Source organism: Lepisosteus platostomus, chromosome 10, assembly GCF_059453375.1.
Source record: "Lepisosteus platostomus isolate fLepPlt1 chromosome 10, fLepPlt1.hap1, whole genome shotgun sequence".
Taxonomy (NCBI): Eukaryota; Metazoa; Chordata; class Actinopteri; order Semionotiformes; family Lepisosteidae; genus Lepisosteus; species Lepisosteus platostomus.
In genome coordinates, this window is record NC_142620.1 from 52,042,953 (window position 1) to 52,057,626 (window position 14,674).

General features: G+C 47.3%; 1 protein-coding gene across 1 annotated transcript; it reads right to left on the minus strand.

Moving 5' to 3' along the window:
* Positions 1-3,481: 3,481 nt before the first annotated feature.
* Positions 3,482-11,011, minus strand: chmp1b (charged multivesicular body protein 1B). The gene is made up of 8 exons (XM_088597124.1): positions 10,827-11,011; positions 9,371-9,468; positions 8,922-9,068; positions 8,616-8,684; positions 7,375-7,482; positions 6,612-6,655; positions 5,318-5,390; positions 3,482-4,588 (listed from the first exon to the last, which is right to left on the minus strand). The coding sequence occupies exons 1-8, from the start codon at positions 10,840-10,842 to the stop codon at positions 4,544-4,546; spliced, it is 600 nt and encodes a 199-aa protein (XP_088453250.1). The 5' UTR covers positions 10,843-11,011; the 3' UTR covers positions 3,482-4,543.
* Positions 11,012-14,674: the final 3,663 nt, after the last annotated feature.

The window sequence follows — 14,674 nt, forward strand, 5'->3', positions numbered from 1 at the left end:
CCAAGGCCTCTAAAGACGATCAGGGAACGAATGCTTGCAGCTTCCCGTGTCCGACGTAGCACCAGCGTGAAAGGGGAGCGGCCCTGTCCAGCACACAGAGGAGCAGGGGTGCTTCGGAGCACAGCGTGCCGGAACTGGAAAACAATTCCAATGTGGAGGAAGAACATCAACGCTTCATTAGCCCGTACAGCTCAGCAGTCTCTAAGGGTACATCCTAAGCAGATCATCAGATTCCTAGTTTCCATTTTCCACACAATTTCACCTGCTGTCACACCAGTGACTCAAGAGGCCACGGTGCAAAGACCAAATACAAAACGCTCCACTGTTTTCTGAAAACCTGTCTTCTCCTGTTGGTGTTGAAAGCTTTCTGCATGAGATAAAGAACATTATCGGTCACGACTGGGGTTCAAACTGGACAAGCTGCCTTCATCCATACACTGCAGTGTGCTAAATCTTGAATACGCAGCGCTGATGAACACCTCGCCCATTTTCCCCGAGATGTGCAAATGGAGCCAATCTCCTCTGAGAAAAATTGAACGGCGCAAATTAATTCTTTCTGTCATCAGGCTGCGCCGCTAGGAGATATTTATCTGTCAAAGCTGCCTGGGTGTCTGGCCGTTACACAGCAAGCTGGAGAGGAAGAAATGTTATTAGTTCTGAAGGGAATAATATCAGAAAACCATCAAATCGTTCACGGCATCTAAACGAGCTAGAAAAACAAGGAAAAGATGGAAATCATGCCTTCCAGAGGGTGGTCAAGGGCCTTCCGAGAATCCTGTTGTGAAATTTTCCGTTTTAATCTTGCACACATTCAGCAGTAGATGTTTCAGAATAGATGGTCCGTGCCACATGGGTCTTTTTTTTTTTTTTTTTTTAATCGATGCTTTTCGTAAAAGTAGAACAAAACCTTCCGTTATTGGTTCAGATCGAATTCAGACCACTGACACGCGCGGGCTGGAGGAACAACACCTGCAGCTCCACCAGTTAGATGGAAGACATAGACAAAGCCACCAGTCAGTGAGCCAGCACTGTGGCACCTTTGACCTCCACCAGCTGAACCATGCTCCCTGACCGTCTCTGCAGCGCTCGTCGGAACCCTGCTCCCAGCTGGCAGGTCAATATATTGCTTTGGGTTTTATTTTATGTGTAGGTATTTTTAAAACAACAATCTCCTATTTTATCTTAAACCCCCATTTCCCCCAAAACGGCAGCGCAAACCCCCTGGAGCCCGTCTCCGGCTCGTCTCCGGAGGCGCTGTGCAGCGGGAGGGGAGGTGGGGGTGCTCCCTCTTCTGCAAAGGGCAGATGAGCTGGGGCCCATCATCACCCTCCCTCCCCTCTCATTCAGGGCAGATCTGAAGAAACTGGAAGAAATTACGAAATGTTTGCCTTTCCGGGATTGAGTGCATTATCCCCAGTAATGGCATAACAACTGCCAATAAAATTGTCTGCAGCAATAACAGTAATAGCAGCTTCTGCCCGAGACACAAAAAAAAAAAGGAGGCTCTGTAAGAGCCTGCCTGTCACGGGCCCTTGATTATAATTGGCTCGGACGCAGTTCCCTTGGAGGGAGAGGTCAGATCCAACCCCGCGCCCGGGGTCCTGTCAGCACCGCCCCTGCTCCGCACACGGTGCAACTGGCACCCGAAATTGGTAACAGATGAGGCAGATAGAGCTTTTCCTTCATTGCAATGGTAATGAAGGTCTGGCATGCGATTGACTGAGGGCCGTTTCCGACGCAGGTGAGACATTTGACCCCTCGTGTGGTTCCTGTCGAGCGGAGAGGAAGGAGGCAGCACAGAGGGCAGGGGGAGACGGCGCGGGCGGGTGGAGGAACTGTGAGTCTAGCCTGCAGCTGAAGGACTGGAGGAGAGGGGGAGCTTGGTCTCTCCGCTGGAGCGGTGGGACACGATGGCCTGGGTCCAGCTACATTAGGAGAGAGGCATCATGGTCCATGGAGGGCAGTTCTGGAGGCGTTGTGGATGTGGCAACACTTGGAGCTCAGGGAGCAGGAGGTCGAACAGCCTAAAAGCTTGGTGGAGTTCCTTCAGTGAGGCACCGAACCTTCTCGTTCAAGTGCAATTTAATTTAAACGTTTAAGGCCACTAAAATGCTGGAAAACCAGCACGACATTCTCTCTGGAAGCCTTGGCTTCTTTCGGTTTAGTGTCAAGTAAGCCGCTGTTGACAGAAGGTCATAAAACAGGCTAGCCAGCTCTTAAAACCAGGTGCACAAACAAACCACATTTCTCTGGCAAACCCGACCTGGTCTGCAAGCTGCGTTTCATGGGTTGGGTCCAAAAGGTTTCCGTTTAGTTTTTATGCATCAGAACCTTCACACATGAAGTCCAGGGAGTTTTATTACCATTAACTGTGAAAACCAGACTGCTCTATAGATAATGCTTTCTGAAAAAAAATAGCTGAGAAGGGTTTCAGGGAGATCCTTCCACAATGGTGTTAAACGGAGACAATCCCCAAGAACCGGCCTGCTCAGAAGAATAAAAATAACGATAACAGCGCAGCATTGTGGGTAGTGGAGCTGCCTCACGCTGTTAGGTCTTGGGCTTGATTTCAATCTGGAACACCTTGTGTATGGAGTTTGCATGGACACGCCCATCTTTATACTGTACTTCCAGAGTTTTCCTCCACTAGTGAAAAGACACACAATCTCAGCTACTTGGCATCTCTAAATTACTCATTTGCACGTTTTTGTACCTGTGAAAGACTGGCCCTGTATCCTAACCTGCACCATTGTCTGCAGCGTAAAATTTATATCTGGGGAGCCTCAGGTGTCCATAAATCTTATTTAAAGAAGTAAAAACGCATACAGCCTGAAGCCTGACCAGTATTTAGCAGTGTGGAAAAAATGCTATTGCTAAAAGCACAACTCGACCTGCTCTGCAAAAGGAATCCCCATGGAGCATAAACAGACACACATCCCCCAACTTCCACTCCAGAGATGAAAGAGGGCATTAGGCTGTAAACAACAATACAACACCAGACTAAAGGATACAGCCGTGTGCCGAACATCTGGCAAGAATCTGACCTTGACTTCCAGCGCACAAGTGACAGCCCCAGAATCTCTGCACTGCTTACACATCATTCCCAGCGAACAGAGAGAGACCTATTCATTCCCACACAGGAGACAGAGTGCGCTACAGAAACTCACTCCCATTATCCCTGACAACCCTTTTCCTGGAAAGCTGTGAATGCCTGTGGCCTAACAAGACTACATCATTATCAGCCAGTCCCCCTGCTCAAAGAGAAGACCTTTTTCCGAGCTCGTCAGAGTAGCAAGAAAAGCACAAAGGAAAAAGGGAGGGGAGGAGATGAAAGAGAAAAGGTGAACAAAAATGACAGAACAAAAAAACAAGCCGCATGTTGCTGAAGAAATCTGTTTACCTAGCAGTGCAAATTTTTAATCTAAAAAGCTACAATGGCCACAATTTCAAATTATTGCGAACAGCCCAAAAAAAAACAGCATTTCATGTTAAAAAATAATTTTATTTACTCTGCAAGTCCTAAATCATCCAAGGAACAATTATCCCCAGATTTTGTTTGCAACCACGACCAAGAGACAAGTAAAAAGAAGGAGATATCAGCAATCAAACAGCCATTCTGTCATCTTTTTGTTCCAACAAAGAAAATCCCCCCAGTCCAGCGAAAACAACATTAAATGTAATATAAATATCAAGGAAGGAAATGCAGATTCCATTTATCCAAAAACAAAGTACCAAGCAGGTGTCAGTGTAACTTTTTTTGCATGTATGTTGGGAGTGTGGACAAGCAAACACAACTAAAAAGGATAAAACGGCGACAATTAATGAGACTGAACCTGTCAGAAACACCTTGAGTAGCTGGACAGGGATCTGCAAATGTTTTTACTGCAAGGGACTTAGTCCTGAAATAGTGTCATGTAGCTTCCCACCTGTTTGCCACTGTACAGCACAGAGACGGCCCTCTGAACACGACCTTTGGATTCAGCAGCAGATTAAAAGTCAGGATCATGTTTTACTTCAATATACCCACGAGAGCCTGGCTTTTGAGGCTCCGAAAACACCCCTACTTAAGACAGCCCTTTACAAAAAAAAAATCATGAAACATATTTAATTATTTTAACATAAGATCAGTCAACCATCAAATCTATCGAAAACTAACAATAATACAGCGGTTAAGGAACAACCCTTTTAAGAGCTGTCTTAAGGGTGGCATTCATGAGCGATCTATTATTTAATTTTCTATAGCCGGAAGAGAACATTTTGAAGTTTGGCTTTTTTTTATTATTTTTCCTCCTCGCAGCGCTGTACCTAGAGAGTACTACAGATGCAGGGCGCCAAAAAAAAAAAAATCTATGTTTGGCTGAATCCCGAAGGCGTTGTGCGTTTCTCCCAGCACAGGGACAGGGAGAAGCGGGCAGGTCTGAGAACAGAGCTGCGACGAGGCAGACAGAGGGAGAGGGAGCTTTAATAGATATTCCACTTCAGCTGCACCACTGTGGACGCGGCACTGTGTGATTCAGCGGGGCCAAGCTGCTGCGTCACAGACTTACACCTGGTCCCGGAGCTTGGCCAGCCTCTGGGAGAGCTCATCCTGGGGAGAGGGGCACAAACGGCACAGGTCAGGTCAGCCCACCCCAACTGTTCAGAGCTGCTGCAGCCCCTGGGAGAACAGGGGCTTACAGATGGCCGCTCAAGACTGCCAGTACAGCCACGTTGTTTCGTAGCTCTTCACCCCCACCTGTGCTGTTCACACAATTTACAGTTACTTAAAAAAATCACTGCTCCCTGCCAGTACAGCTTCTTGCATCATTTGTAAGCCTTTCCCCTATTAAGAAAACCAAACCAACTAATTAGCCCTGAACTGCTAGAACAGTTTCAAGGCCTGAGAAGAGAAATTCCTTCCCCTTACCCTGAAAGCCATTTATAAAGTTCAAGCTCGCCCATCCAACAAGGGGGCAAAACAGAAATGACGTTTGTTCCCTTCTGGGGGAGCTCAGCTGCTTTCCGTAGGTATAAACCCGGCAAGTGGAGGGGACAACTTAGAATAGCCAATCACATCTAACCTCCACAAGGCTGGGAGGAGTGAGGAAACTGGGGCGTCCAATGAGAAGCAGCGCACACAGACAGGCACCAAAGGCCTGGAGGTCACACCCAGTAACCTGGGGCCCGTGAGGCAGCAGTGCTCATCTACTCACCACAGGACCTGCCTTCCCGAACCTTATCTGGCATGAAACAAAAAGGCGGAGTAAACCCCCTTCCAGCCCCTAACAAAGGGTTAAAATGACCCAGTAAGCGCAAACTACCCGCCGACTCCCTTTACCTGCTCCGCCGAGGCCACGCTGGTACCGACGGACCCGGTCTGCCCCTGGGGAAGTTCCATGTTCAAGTCCAGCCTGCAGGGAAGCAATGAGGAGCTCAGATCCCATCCAGCTGTTTAAACCTCCCGCAAACAAAGAGGCCCTGTCTGCAGCAGGCCGGCCCCAGGACAGAATGGGATTATCACGCTAACTGGACAGCTCAGTGGCGTGTGATCAGTGCATCAGCCGTTACCATGAGGAGGGGGAGAAAGAAATGAGCTGTAGCAGTGCCTACACTGACTTCTTTCCTGAATCAGCAAAAAAAAAAAAAAAAAAAAAGAGAGACAGGGGATGGTGAGGCTTGCACTATCTGGAGAGGTGGATGCTTCGGAGAAGAATAAGAATCCCTGTTGGTACCGTCCTGACTGAACCTGCCGGGCTGGTTGGATTCGAATGAGCCAGGACACTCAGTGGCACACAGACAAACCTCTCCGCTCTGCAGCACCAGAACTGGGCTCCTTGTGCTATTGTTACCTTGAGGCTGGGTTTTTATAGTCTTTATAGACAACACACCCACAAGTACACATTGTCAACATGTGCCGTAAGAACACAAAGGGTATTTAACAATATGAAAGCAAGATCCCCCCCCAATACAGAACACAAACGTCTCAATCCTTATTTTTTAACCAGGATGGACAACACTGATCATGTAACAAATGATTCCTCCAATGTTGTTGTTTTTTCTTTTAAACAATACCAAAATCACTCAATGACAAGGGGACAGCTACAGGTTAAGATGTAAGTCTGGTAGTCTGAGAGAAAGCACCTCTGAGCTCCTTTTTTGTAGCTCAGCTAGGACAAATATGACAGCCTGCTGCCAGAGTTAACCCTATTATTAGTAACCCAGAGTGTATTTATTTGTTCACATTGCATGCATGAAAGCCTTAGTCTGAAAGGTTAGAGTGATTCTCCAGAATAGGAGTATTCATTTCTGATAGACTACCAACTGCTGTCTCAAAACCAGAAAGGCATTCTTAAAGACCTGTAGAAATATGAGCCAATTTAAATGCCACACTGCTTATCAACAGCTATTCCCTCCTTGTTCTTCTGGGAATAAATATTTCCCTAAAGTGGTTCTGTAGTCTGTTGTCTTGGCGGCATAACACTGCATCAAAAGAGGTTTTCTCTGCAGTGAAATCTCTGCTCTGCCCAGTGCCTTCGTGAGCGCAGAGAGGGCCTGCCGGTCTCACGACCGCTGTGATTGGTCACTTGCACTCTTCCCAGTAAGGGCAATGGTCCCGTTACTGAATCACTCACCCAGCTTCGTCAGCCATCTCGTGCATCAGACTTTCCACTTCATTCTGGGACATTAAAAAAGAAATTGCTGTGAATATCCTAAAAGACCTGGGCTGAAATGGTCTGTAAGGGCAGGGCCATTGCCTAAAATCTTTTGCTATATCACTGCACACAATCCAGCATTTAGAAAAGGGAAAAAAAAAATGGAAACACATATAGAATATAAAGACAGGGACATGAAGGACACTTTCATTAGCACAAATTAATTAAATCCAATAAAAAAATTCATCAGGATTAACACAAGGGGGCAGTGTTGCACTGGCAGAGCACTTTTTCCAAAACACTTCAACTGACGTTTCCTAGCTCTCAAAGTTCAATGAGACTTAGAAGTTTAGAAAACCTTATTAATGTTCCGTTTCAGCGTAACAGATAACATAATAAATGACATTCCCTTGTTCTCGAAGCTTTTACACAGTTGAGGACTAAAATGTGCCAAAATAAGAGGAGGCCTGTATCCATCATTCCCTATGAAAAACTACAGGATTTGCGAAAGATATATTGATCAGAAATGAAAGGAGACTGCTCATAATGATTAATAAATGTTAACGGATGCTACAACAAAAGCAAATAAATACAATATATGCATTAATGGGTTCCCTGGGAGGATATGGTTTTAAAGTGTTGTGTGCTGTTTCCAGTAAGAAATCAAAGAGCTCTGGTTTAACGGGAGCCCAGGGTGACGGCAGGGCAGTAGGGGGTTCTGGCGGGGATCAGCGTGCCTCACCTGGGGGGTGGTGAGTGTGGTCGTGCTGCTCATGGTGTCCTCCATCTGCGCCGTCTGCACGTCCAGCGTCTCGAACTGGTGCTCAAACTTGTCCATTAGAGCCGAGATCTGCGGAGGGAGATGCAGCTCGTCTCACTGACAGCGTACGGGCAGAGATGGCAGCACCACCAGCCTGGGGTCAGCACGACTGCAAACCGGCACACAGCCCTGCCGCTGAGGCATTCAGCACCAGACACACACAGCGCTACTTTTCCTTTTTGTACGTGCAATAGTGGTAGATGTGACATGTAATGTTTTTTTTGTGACGTATTCAGATATACAGAAGCAAATGTGCTTCCATATAATTTTCCCCTAGGGGACAATTAGGTTGATCTTCTCCAGGTGTCATAATGCTGCGATCCGAGTTCTGAGTGCACTGTGAGGACCTATCCTAAATATCCTAATCCTAAATATTAAAGTCTTGGTTAAAGTCAACGACTCTCCAGTAGCAAGAAAAGACTAACTGACCACGTCGTGAAAGATGGAAGCATGCTGTTCTATAAAAAGCGATGCATCATCAAGAGAAACCACGGCAGGGGTTGAAATCTCTTATTTCTTATCCTACTCAGTGAGCGTAGGCAGGCTCTGCCTTAACTGCACAGGTTCGCCGTCCTGATTCTGGGAATCAATGCCTTGCCATTTTAGGGACTTCAATTTGCAGCAGACACAGAACGAGTCCACTCTCCTATGTTTGATTGCTTTCATTAAATGCTAACTGCTCTGGAGTTGGAAATAAGCGACTGTAGATTTGGTGAAATGAGTGAATAATTTGTTCAGAGCAAATGCAGTCACTCTTTGTGGTACACAGTCTCTGGCTAATCATGATGGAATTATGCATTCATGTGATTAGAAGATAACTCAAGGGACAAGCATTTTCTCTCTTAAGATGCAAATGAGCAGGTTGAATTCCCCCCTCTCCCCCCCCCCCACACAACTACAGTATAAAGTGACCTGTTCAAAGCACAACTTAAGAGTGCGTTCTGCATGGTAATTTCCAATGTACTTGTCTCTTTACGCAGACAGGACGTGGTCTGAAGAAACACCAGCAACGGGTTATTATATTTTAGCTGGGAGCTAACATCACACCGGGCTCTTTTAAAGCTGGCGGACGCGAACGGCCTCCGTCCGAAACCCGAAACTCCCAACGCGCGCGGCCCCGCGGCTGGGCCACGTCCCGGCACGCCCAGTCACGAGGTCCTCACCTTCTCGAGATTCATGGTCTTTAGTGTGGCGTCCATGGACTTCACCACGCCTGCCATGGACTTCGTCACCTGCAGGATACAAAGGAGTTCAGCATGAATTTCCATTTATTATTACCATCAGCGGAGGAATTTCCATCGGGTTCAACAGTGACCCGATCCTCCCACCCCGGGGAGCCAAGCTTTCGCTTCTCTTGCCCCCCCCTGGGGTGCCAGGGAGAGCACGTGCTGCGAGGCCTGCAGCCCTGCCCCCAGCCTGGCCCCACCGACACCCGACTCGAACCCGGGCCCCCCCCCCCCCCCGTGTACCTTGTTCATGGTCACCGCGGTCTGGACCCTGGCAGCCACGGCGTCCACCCGCGCGCTCATCCGCAGGAAGTTGATGGACTGGTTCTTCTGCCGGATGGCATTCTCGGCGTGGATCCTGGCCACCTCCATGTTGCCCTTCTGGATGGCCTGCCAGGGGGACAGAGGAGCAGTTCAGATGGATCTAATGAAGGCAGGGAAGGGTCAACAGGAAGTCACAGAGGGCCCGAGTGCGTCACTGAGGGCTCGGCCGGGACAAAAGCCAGCAGGTGTGTTCAGGTCCCCGGGACTGGGACTGGGAGTCTTGAACCTTCGTTCCGAACAGGTGAACAAGCGAGTTCTGGGTTGCTGAACTGTTGCTTCCAGGCTCTCTACCCGAGAAACCACGACAGGCTCCTGGCCAGGACAGGGCCAGGGTGAGAGAGTTGGGGTAAAAAGAAAGAGCTCTTTACCTTCTTAACTTTGGACTTCTCTGCCTTTTCTTCTTTGTCGCATTTCTTGGAGTTCCTCACCAACTCCTTCGCGGCGAACTTCAGATTGAACAAGTGCTCTGACAGAGGGAGTAAAGGAAAGCAGGACCGACCTGAACAGACCACAGTCGACCCTCAGAGAGGGTCTTCTAGGAATGGCGGCAGATTCAGAGCCTAGGACTAAGGGTTAACTTTCCGTCCCCCAGCTCGGTCTTACCAGGCTTTTCATTACTAACAATCGCTCGGCCCGAACCTTTGTTTGTGCTTTTTGTACAAACCACGGGGAAGCAAACGGGAAAGTACTTTACAGTATTTGCATCACCAAAAGCAATGCGTTCCCTTTCCACACTGCGCGCTGAGCGTGCCACAGGTTTTGTCCGTGCGGCCACGCACCGGTGTCATCTTGCGCCTCCTCAGGCTCGCCTTTGAGGAGGAAACTGGAAACTGGGAACCGTAAAGACGCAGAAACTAAATCAGCTTATTAAAAGGTACATCGCGGGTGACGCAGGCTGGATCACGTGATCGCCGTTCTCTCGCTCAAGAGGTTCCGTGACGGCGGAGGACGGAGCAGGCGGAGTCGCCTTTCAGGCGTGAACAAAGCCAGGGCGGATGGAAGATGAAATCGCATTCCACAGCCAACGACAAGATCTCCTTTTCTTGTTCTTTTTCTGTCCCGTGTCTAGTACGTTACTTAACCAAAGACTAAACGGATATCTTTCTTCATCTTCGATCACCCGGGTTTTCAGATACACTTCTGGAAAAAAAGCAAGCCGTGCCCTTTTCACAGAGTAGCTAGTTGATTGGTTACATTCTGTCACTCACAAAAACACGCCCATTATTCTCATTATTTTTATTCCTGTCTCTCTACGAAGCGAAGGACACCGTTTTCGGAACGAACCTGGCCAAACCTGAAGCATAGAAGAAAATGCAAAGGAGTTAAAGAAATTAAAGAAAGTTCTCTTCGGGCCACTGAAAGAACGAAAGATTTCGGTCCCTTTAAGACCAAGAGACTGTCTCCTGATACACTGGGCCACCGTATCACAAAAATAAAACAGTATACTAATTACGTCCACATAGATACGCAAGCGGACATTTGGAATATTTTTTACAAACGTTTTGAACACTACATCATATTGGCCAACGTCAACACTCATGACAGATTGTCCCAACAACAGTATCCCTCAAGCTCTGGAGACAATAACCTGATTATTGTGGAGATGATGAAGGTAAAAACTTCCTTCGCCGGCTCTAGTGGTGCTGCGTCACAGCAAGTCTCTGTGGCAGCGACCTCTCAAGTGAGAGGTGCGATTCTCGCAGTTTGGATCAAACCTGGGTATTTCTGAAGTCTTCAGAGCTCTCACACACACAGGGCCCCAGTGCCATAACAGCCTCTCGTACTCACACTCACACTTTCGTTTTCACGACTCCAAAAGGATACTGTCCATATTCGACATCTCTGAAGGCACCGTTCGTTCCGTCCACTATTAACCGTAAGCAGGTATTAAGAGAAATAGTAGATGGTAAAAGCTTCGATGTTTCTACACTTCCTCTTAGCTCTATTTTTCTACTTCAGATACTTCCGGCTACAATGCTGCCTGGAACAGTGACATCACCGTCACGCGTTTCAAGGCGTGTTCTCGATTACCTACGTCACAGAGGATTCGTGAACGCGACTGGCGGGCGAGTGCGCGCTTTTCTGATTTTACATCTCCACGGTTTTTGCAAGTTGGGAAGTGGATGAAGTTTAGTGACGTCAGATCTTATTTTTGGAAACGGGCTGGCTAACCTTATAATCCATGTGCTTTCCACGGTTTATTTTTTTTTTGCCTGTGCACAACTGAGCGTATGTTCCTCCAACTAGTTCTGGTGCTCTATATATAGAGAGACAAGCAGCCACACACGAGTTGTGTTTGCCTGTCGAACAGAATATCAAGTACACGAAAACAGAAAAGATTTAAGATAAAAAGACTCCCATTTAATACATTTGAAGGACTCGCCTTTGAAATAAAAATCAAGTGACCCTGATCACTTAAAAGGGATCTCAGCTTCACCCACATAGAGGGGATTTCACTTCTCAGAAATAAATAACTCCCCTCATAGTAAACAACAACAACAAACATTAAATAGCAGAAATGCAGGAATTGGGATAATAGTTTTTCCACGTTGTTATTCAAGAATAAGAGGCACTGGGATTTAAAATACTGATCTCCTTCTTGACAGGCCATGTTTGGAATTCTCCCCAGGCTTGTGGGTTTCCAAGTATTCCCAAGTATTCCCAACTCTTCCTAACTCACAGCTCAACTCCCGGTGCTCTGGTTTCCTCCCACAGTCCAAAGACATGCTGGTGGGTTAACTGGCTTCTGGGAAAATCGGTCGTGGTGTGAATGTGTGTGTCTGTGTGTGCCCTGTGATGGACTGGTGTCCTGTCCAGGGTGTGCGAGTGTGTGTGTGCGTGTTCCCTGTGATGGACTGGTGTCCTGTCCAGGGTGTGTGAATGTGTGTGTGCGTGTGCCCTGTGATGGACTGGTGTCCTGGCCAGGGTGTGTGAGTGTGTGTCTGTGTGTTCCCTGTGATGGACTGGTGTCCTGGCCAGGGTGTGTGAGTGTGTGTCTGTGTGTTCCCTGTGATGGACTGGTGTCCTGTCCAGGGTGTGCGAGTGTGTGTGTGCGTGTTCCCTGTGATGGACTGGTGTCCTGTCCAGGGTGTGTGAATGTGTGTGTGTGCGTGTGCCCTGTGATGGACTGGTGTCCTGGCCAGGGTGTGTGAGTGTGTGTCTGTGTGTTCCCTGTGATGGACTGGTGTCCTGTCCAGGGTGTGTGAGTGTGTGTGTGTGTGTGCCCTGTGATGGACTGGTGTCCTGTTCAGGGTGTGTGAGTGTGTGTCTGTGTGTTCCCTGTGATGGACTGGTGTCCTGTCCAGGGTGTGTGAGTGTGTGTGTGTGTGTGCCCTGTGATGGACTGGTGTCCTGTTCAGGGTGTGTGAGTGTGTGTCTGTGTGTTCCCTGTGATGGACTGGTGTCCTGGCCAGGGTGTGTGTGTGTGTGTGTGTGTGTGTGTGTTTGATGTGTGTGTGTGTGTGTGTGTGTGTGTGTGTGTGTGTGTGTGTGTGTGTGTGTGTGTGTGTGTGTGTGTGTGTGTGTGTGTGTGTGTGTGTGTGTGTGTGTGTGTCCCTGAGACACCACACTCCAGTTTTTCTCTTTCAAACAACTGAGCAGATATTGGTAAACCGAGTAAACCCTGGAAAAATCAAGCTCTAGCTTTTTCCTGCATGACTGCAATCGTCCTTGTCTGATGTGCATGGTTAATCAAATGTTTTTGTTGTTTTTGTTTTGTAAAGAAGTTGCTAGCAAACATTGACTCTTGATTCAGGGACCTTTCATGAGAAAGCCATGTGCACTTCACGAAGGATGCATAGGGTATCAAAGGCCTAACTGCTGCCCTCCCTGCACAGGCTTTATTCTAGAAGCTTCAGGATAAGCATGTCTTCCTTCCTGAATCCCAGCTCCCACTGTGTGGAGTGTTGCACTCTGTAACGTGATGGTTCACAGCCTGCAGCAGGCAGGGCCTGAGATGTGACTCTCGTGTCTTGCCCCTGGTGAGGTGTCCTGACTGGGGAGAGCTGGCTGATTGATGATTACGTTTGTGTTGCTACATCACGGGAACTGAGGGATGAGTCATCACCAGGGCTTGATATAATATTCACTCTGATTGCAGTGCTAGCTAGGGTGCAGCTCAAACAGCCCTGCCTGGTTTGTGCACCCTAGAATAATCACAACAGTGAAGCAACACTAGTCATTACAAGTCTTTGAGGAAAAGGACTAGCACAATCTGTAATAGGAACCTTAACAAGTGTACATATCTGTATACATTTGACTGCATGGCTTTCATTGGGAATATCTACGTCTTGCAGCTAGTTCTATATTGATATTTGCACAAGTCAGTCAGATTCTAGGACAGTACATTTTAGGAATGCAATTCAAAACATTGACAAAGCAAGTGAAGTATTATAAGTAATAAAAGAGTAACTGAGAGTTGTTTCTTGACACCAGTCTTTTTGGTAGTGAGACAATAGCTGAGAGACATTGTTGCAGCATTTTGTCATTCAAAATAATTAACATTTCTCCTGCTTTCCCCCCACCGACACACTAATGTCTCTGGCCTTGGGGTCTGCCTGGCAACTGTGTGACTCATCCTGGGAGCTGTGCACTGCTGTAATGTGTGCAGAGCGGCTCGTTCTCAGCACGGCCAGCAGAGCGATTAGGTCTCAATGCCGTGAGTGGGCTCCATGATTAATAACAATCCGGCTTGAATTTGCCAGGAAATAAAATAGCCCATTCTGTATTTTTCCAGCATTCACTCATCAGGGTGTATCTAATTAAATAGGAATTTGCTTTTCTCGTGTTTGTTGTGTGCTTTTTTGCCAGCAGATACGTTTTTTTTTTTCCAAATAAAGAGAAACTAGAAATGGGTACCGTTGGCACACTAGGCAGAAGTGAGAAACTCCTCTCTCCAGATTTCTGAGGAAACTCCTCATTCCCACAAGGAATGTGAAGCATTTCCATTTCCACGGAGAGAAAAGAAAAAGAGGATTTGTTGAAGTGCAGACACTTCAATTATGCATCGTCTTGTTTGTGTTGAAGCTCCCTTTCTGTGTCAAGCAGGTGGTACAGGATGTTTTTGTAAGCATGCAGACAGGCCAATGAACCCTACGAACCCCACAGCTCTTTAACTAAGGAAATGAGTCAATACCTGTGTTGTACTTCAATAACCACTGCAAAGCATGTAAGATCTTGAAAGTTGCAGTATTGATCTCCAATACGGTTGCTGATATTGGCTGAAGGCAGGCCCCTGTCGTGCTGACCCATAGACCTGTTTTATAATAGCAAGGCAGCAGCCTGGTTGAAACAAGGCACAGAAGCCTGGGGTTATCTCTGCTGACCTTCCTCACAAGCTCATTGTTCGCATTTAAACCCTGCTTTACTCAAAGTCTGCATCTGTCTAATCTGACTGGCTTTAATTGGGTCTCTTATTTCACAAATAATCCAATAATAGGGACAGAAAATACTTTAGTGCACAGCATACTGAATTCAATGTGATAGAAAGCAAGAGAAAATATGTTTAAGATTTCTATTTTCAGGTCCTCCCACACTGAGGGGGTATGCAGTGCTTCTGATAGAATGTCCCAGCAAGGAACAATAAATGGTCAAGACATTAGAGGCAACAAGTCAAACCACAAAGGATGACATGTCAGTAGACGCTGGAACAATAGTCATTACAGATTAAATTG

Coding starts and splice junctions, on each gene's coding strand:
- chmp1b (XM_088597124.1), bottom strand. Junction 8,685..8,921: donor CCGCGGTGACCATGAACAAG/GTACACGGGGGG, acceptor TGTATCCTGCAG/GTGACGAAGTCCATGGCAGG. Junction 6,656..7,374: donor CCACACTCACCACCCCCCAG/GTGAGGCACGCT, acceptor TTAATGTCCCAG/AATGAAGTGGAAAGTCTGAT.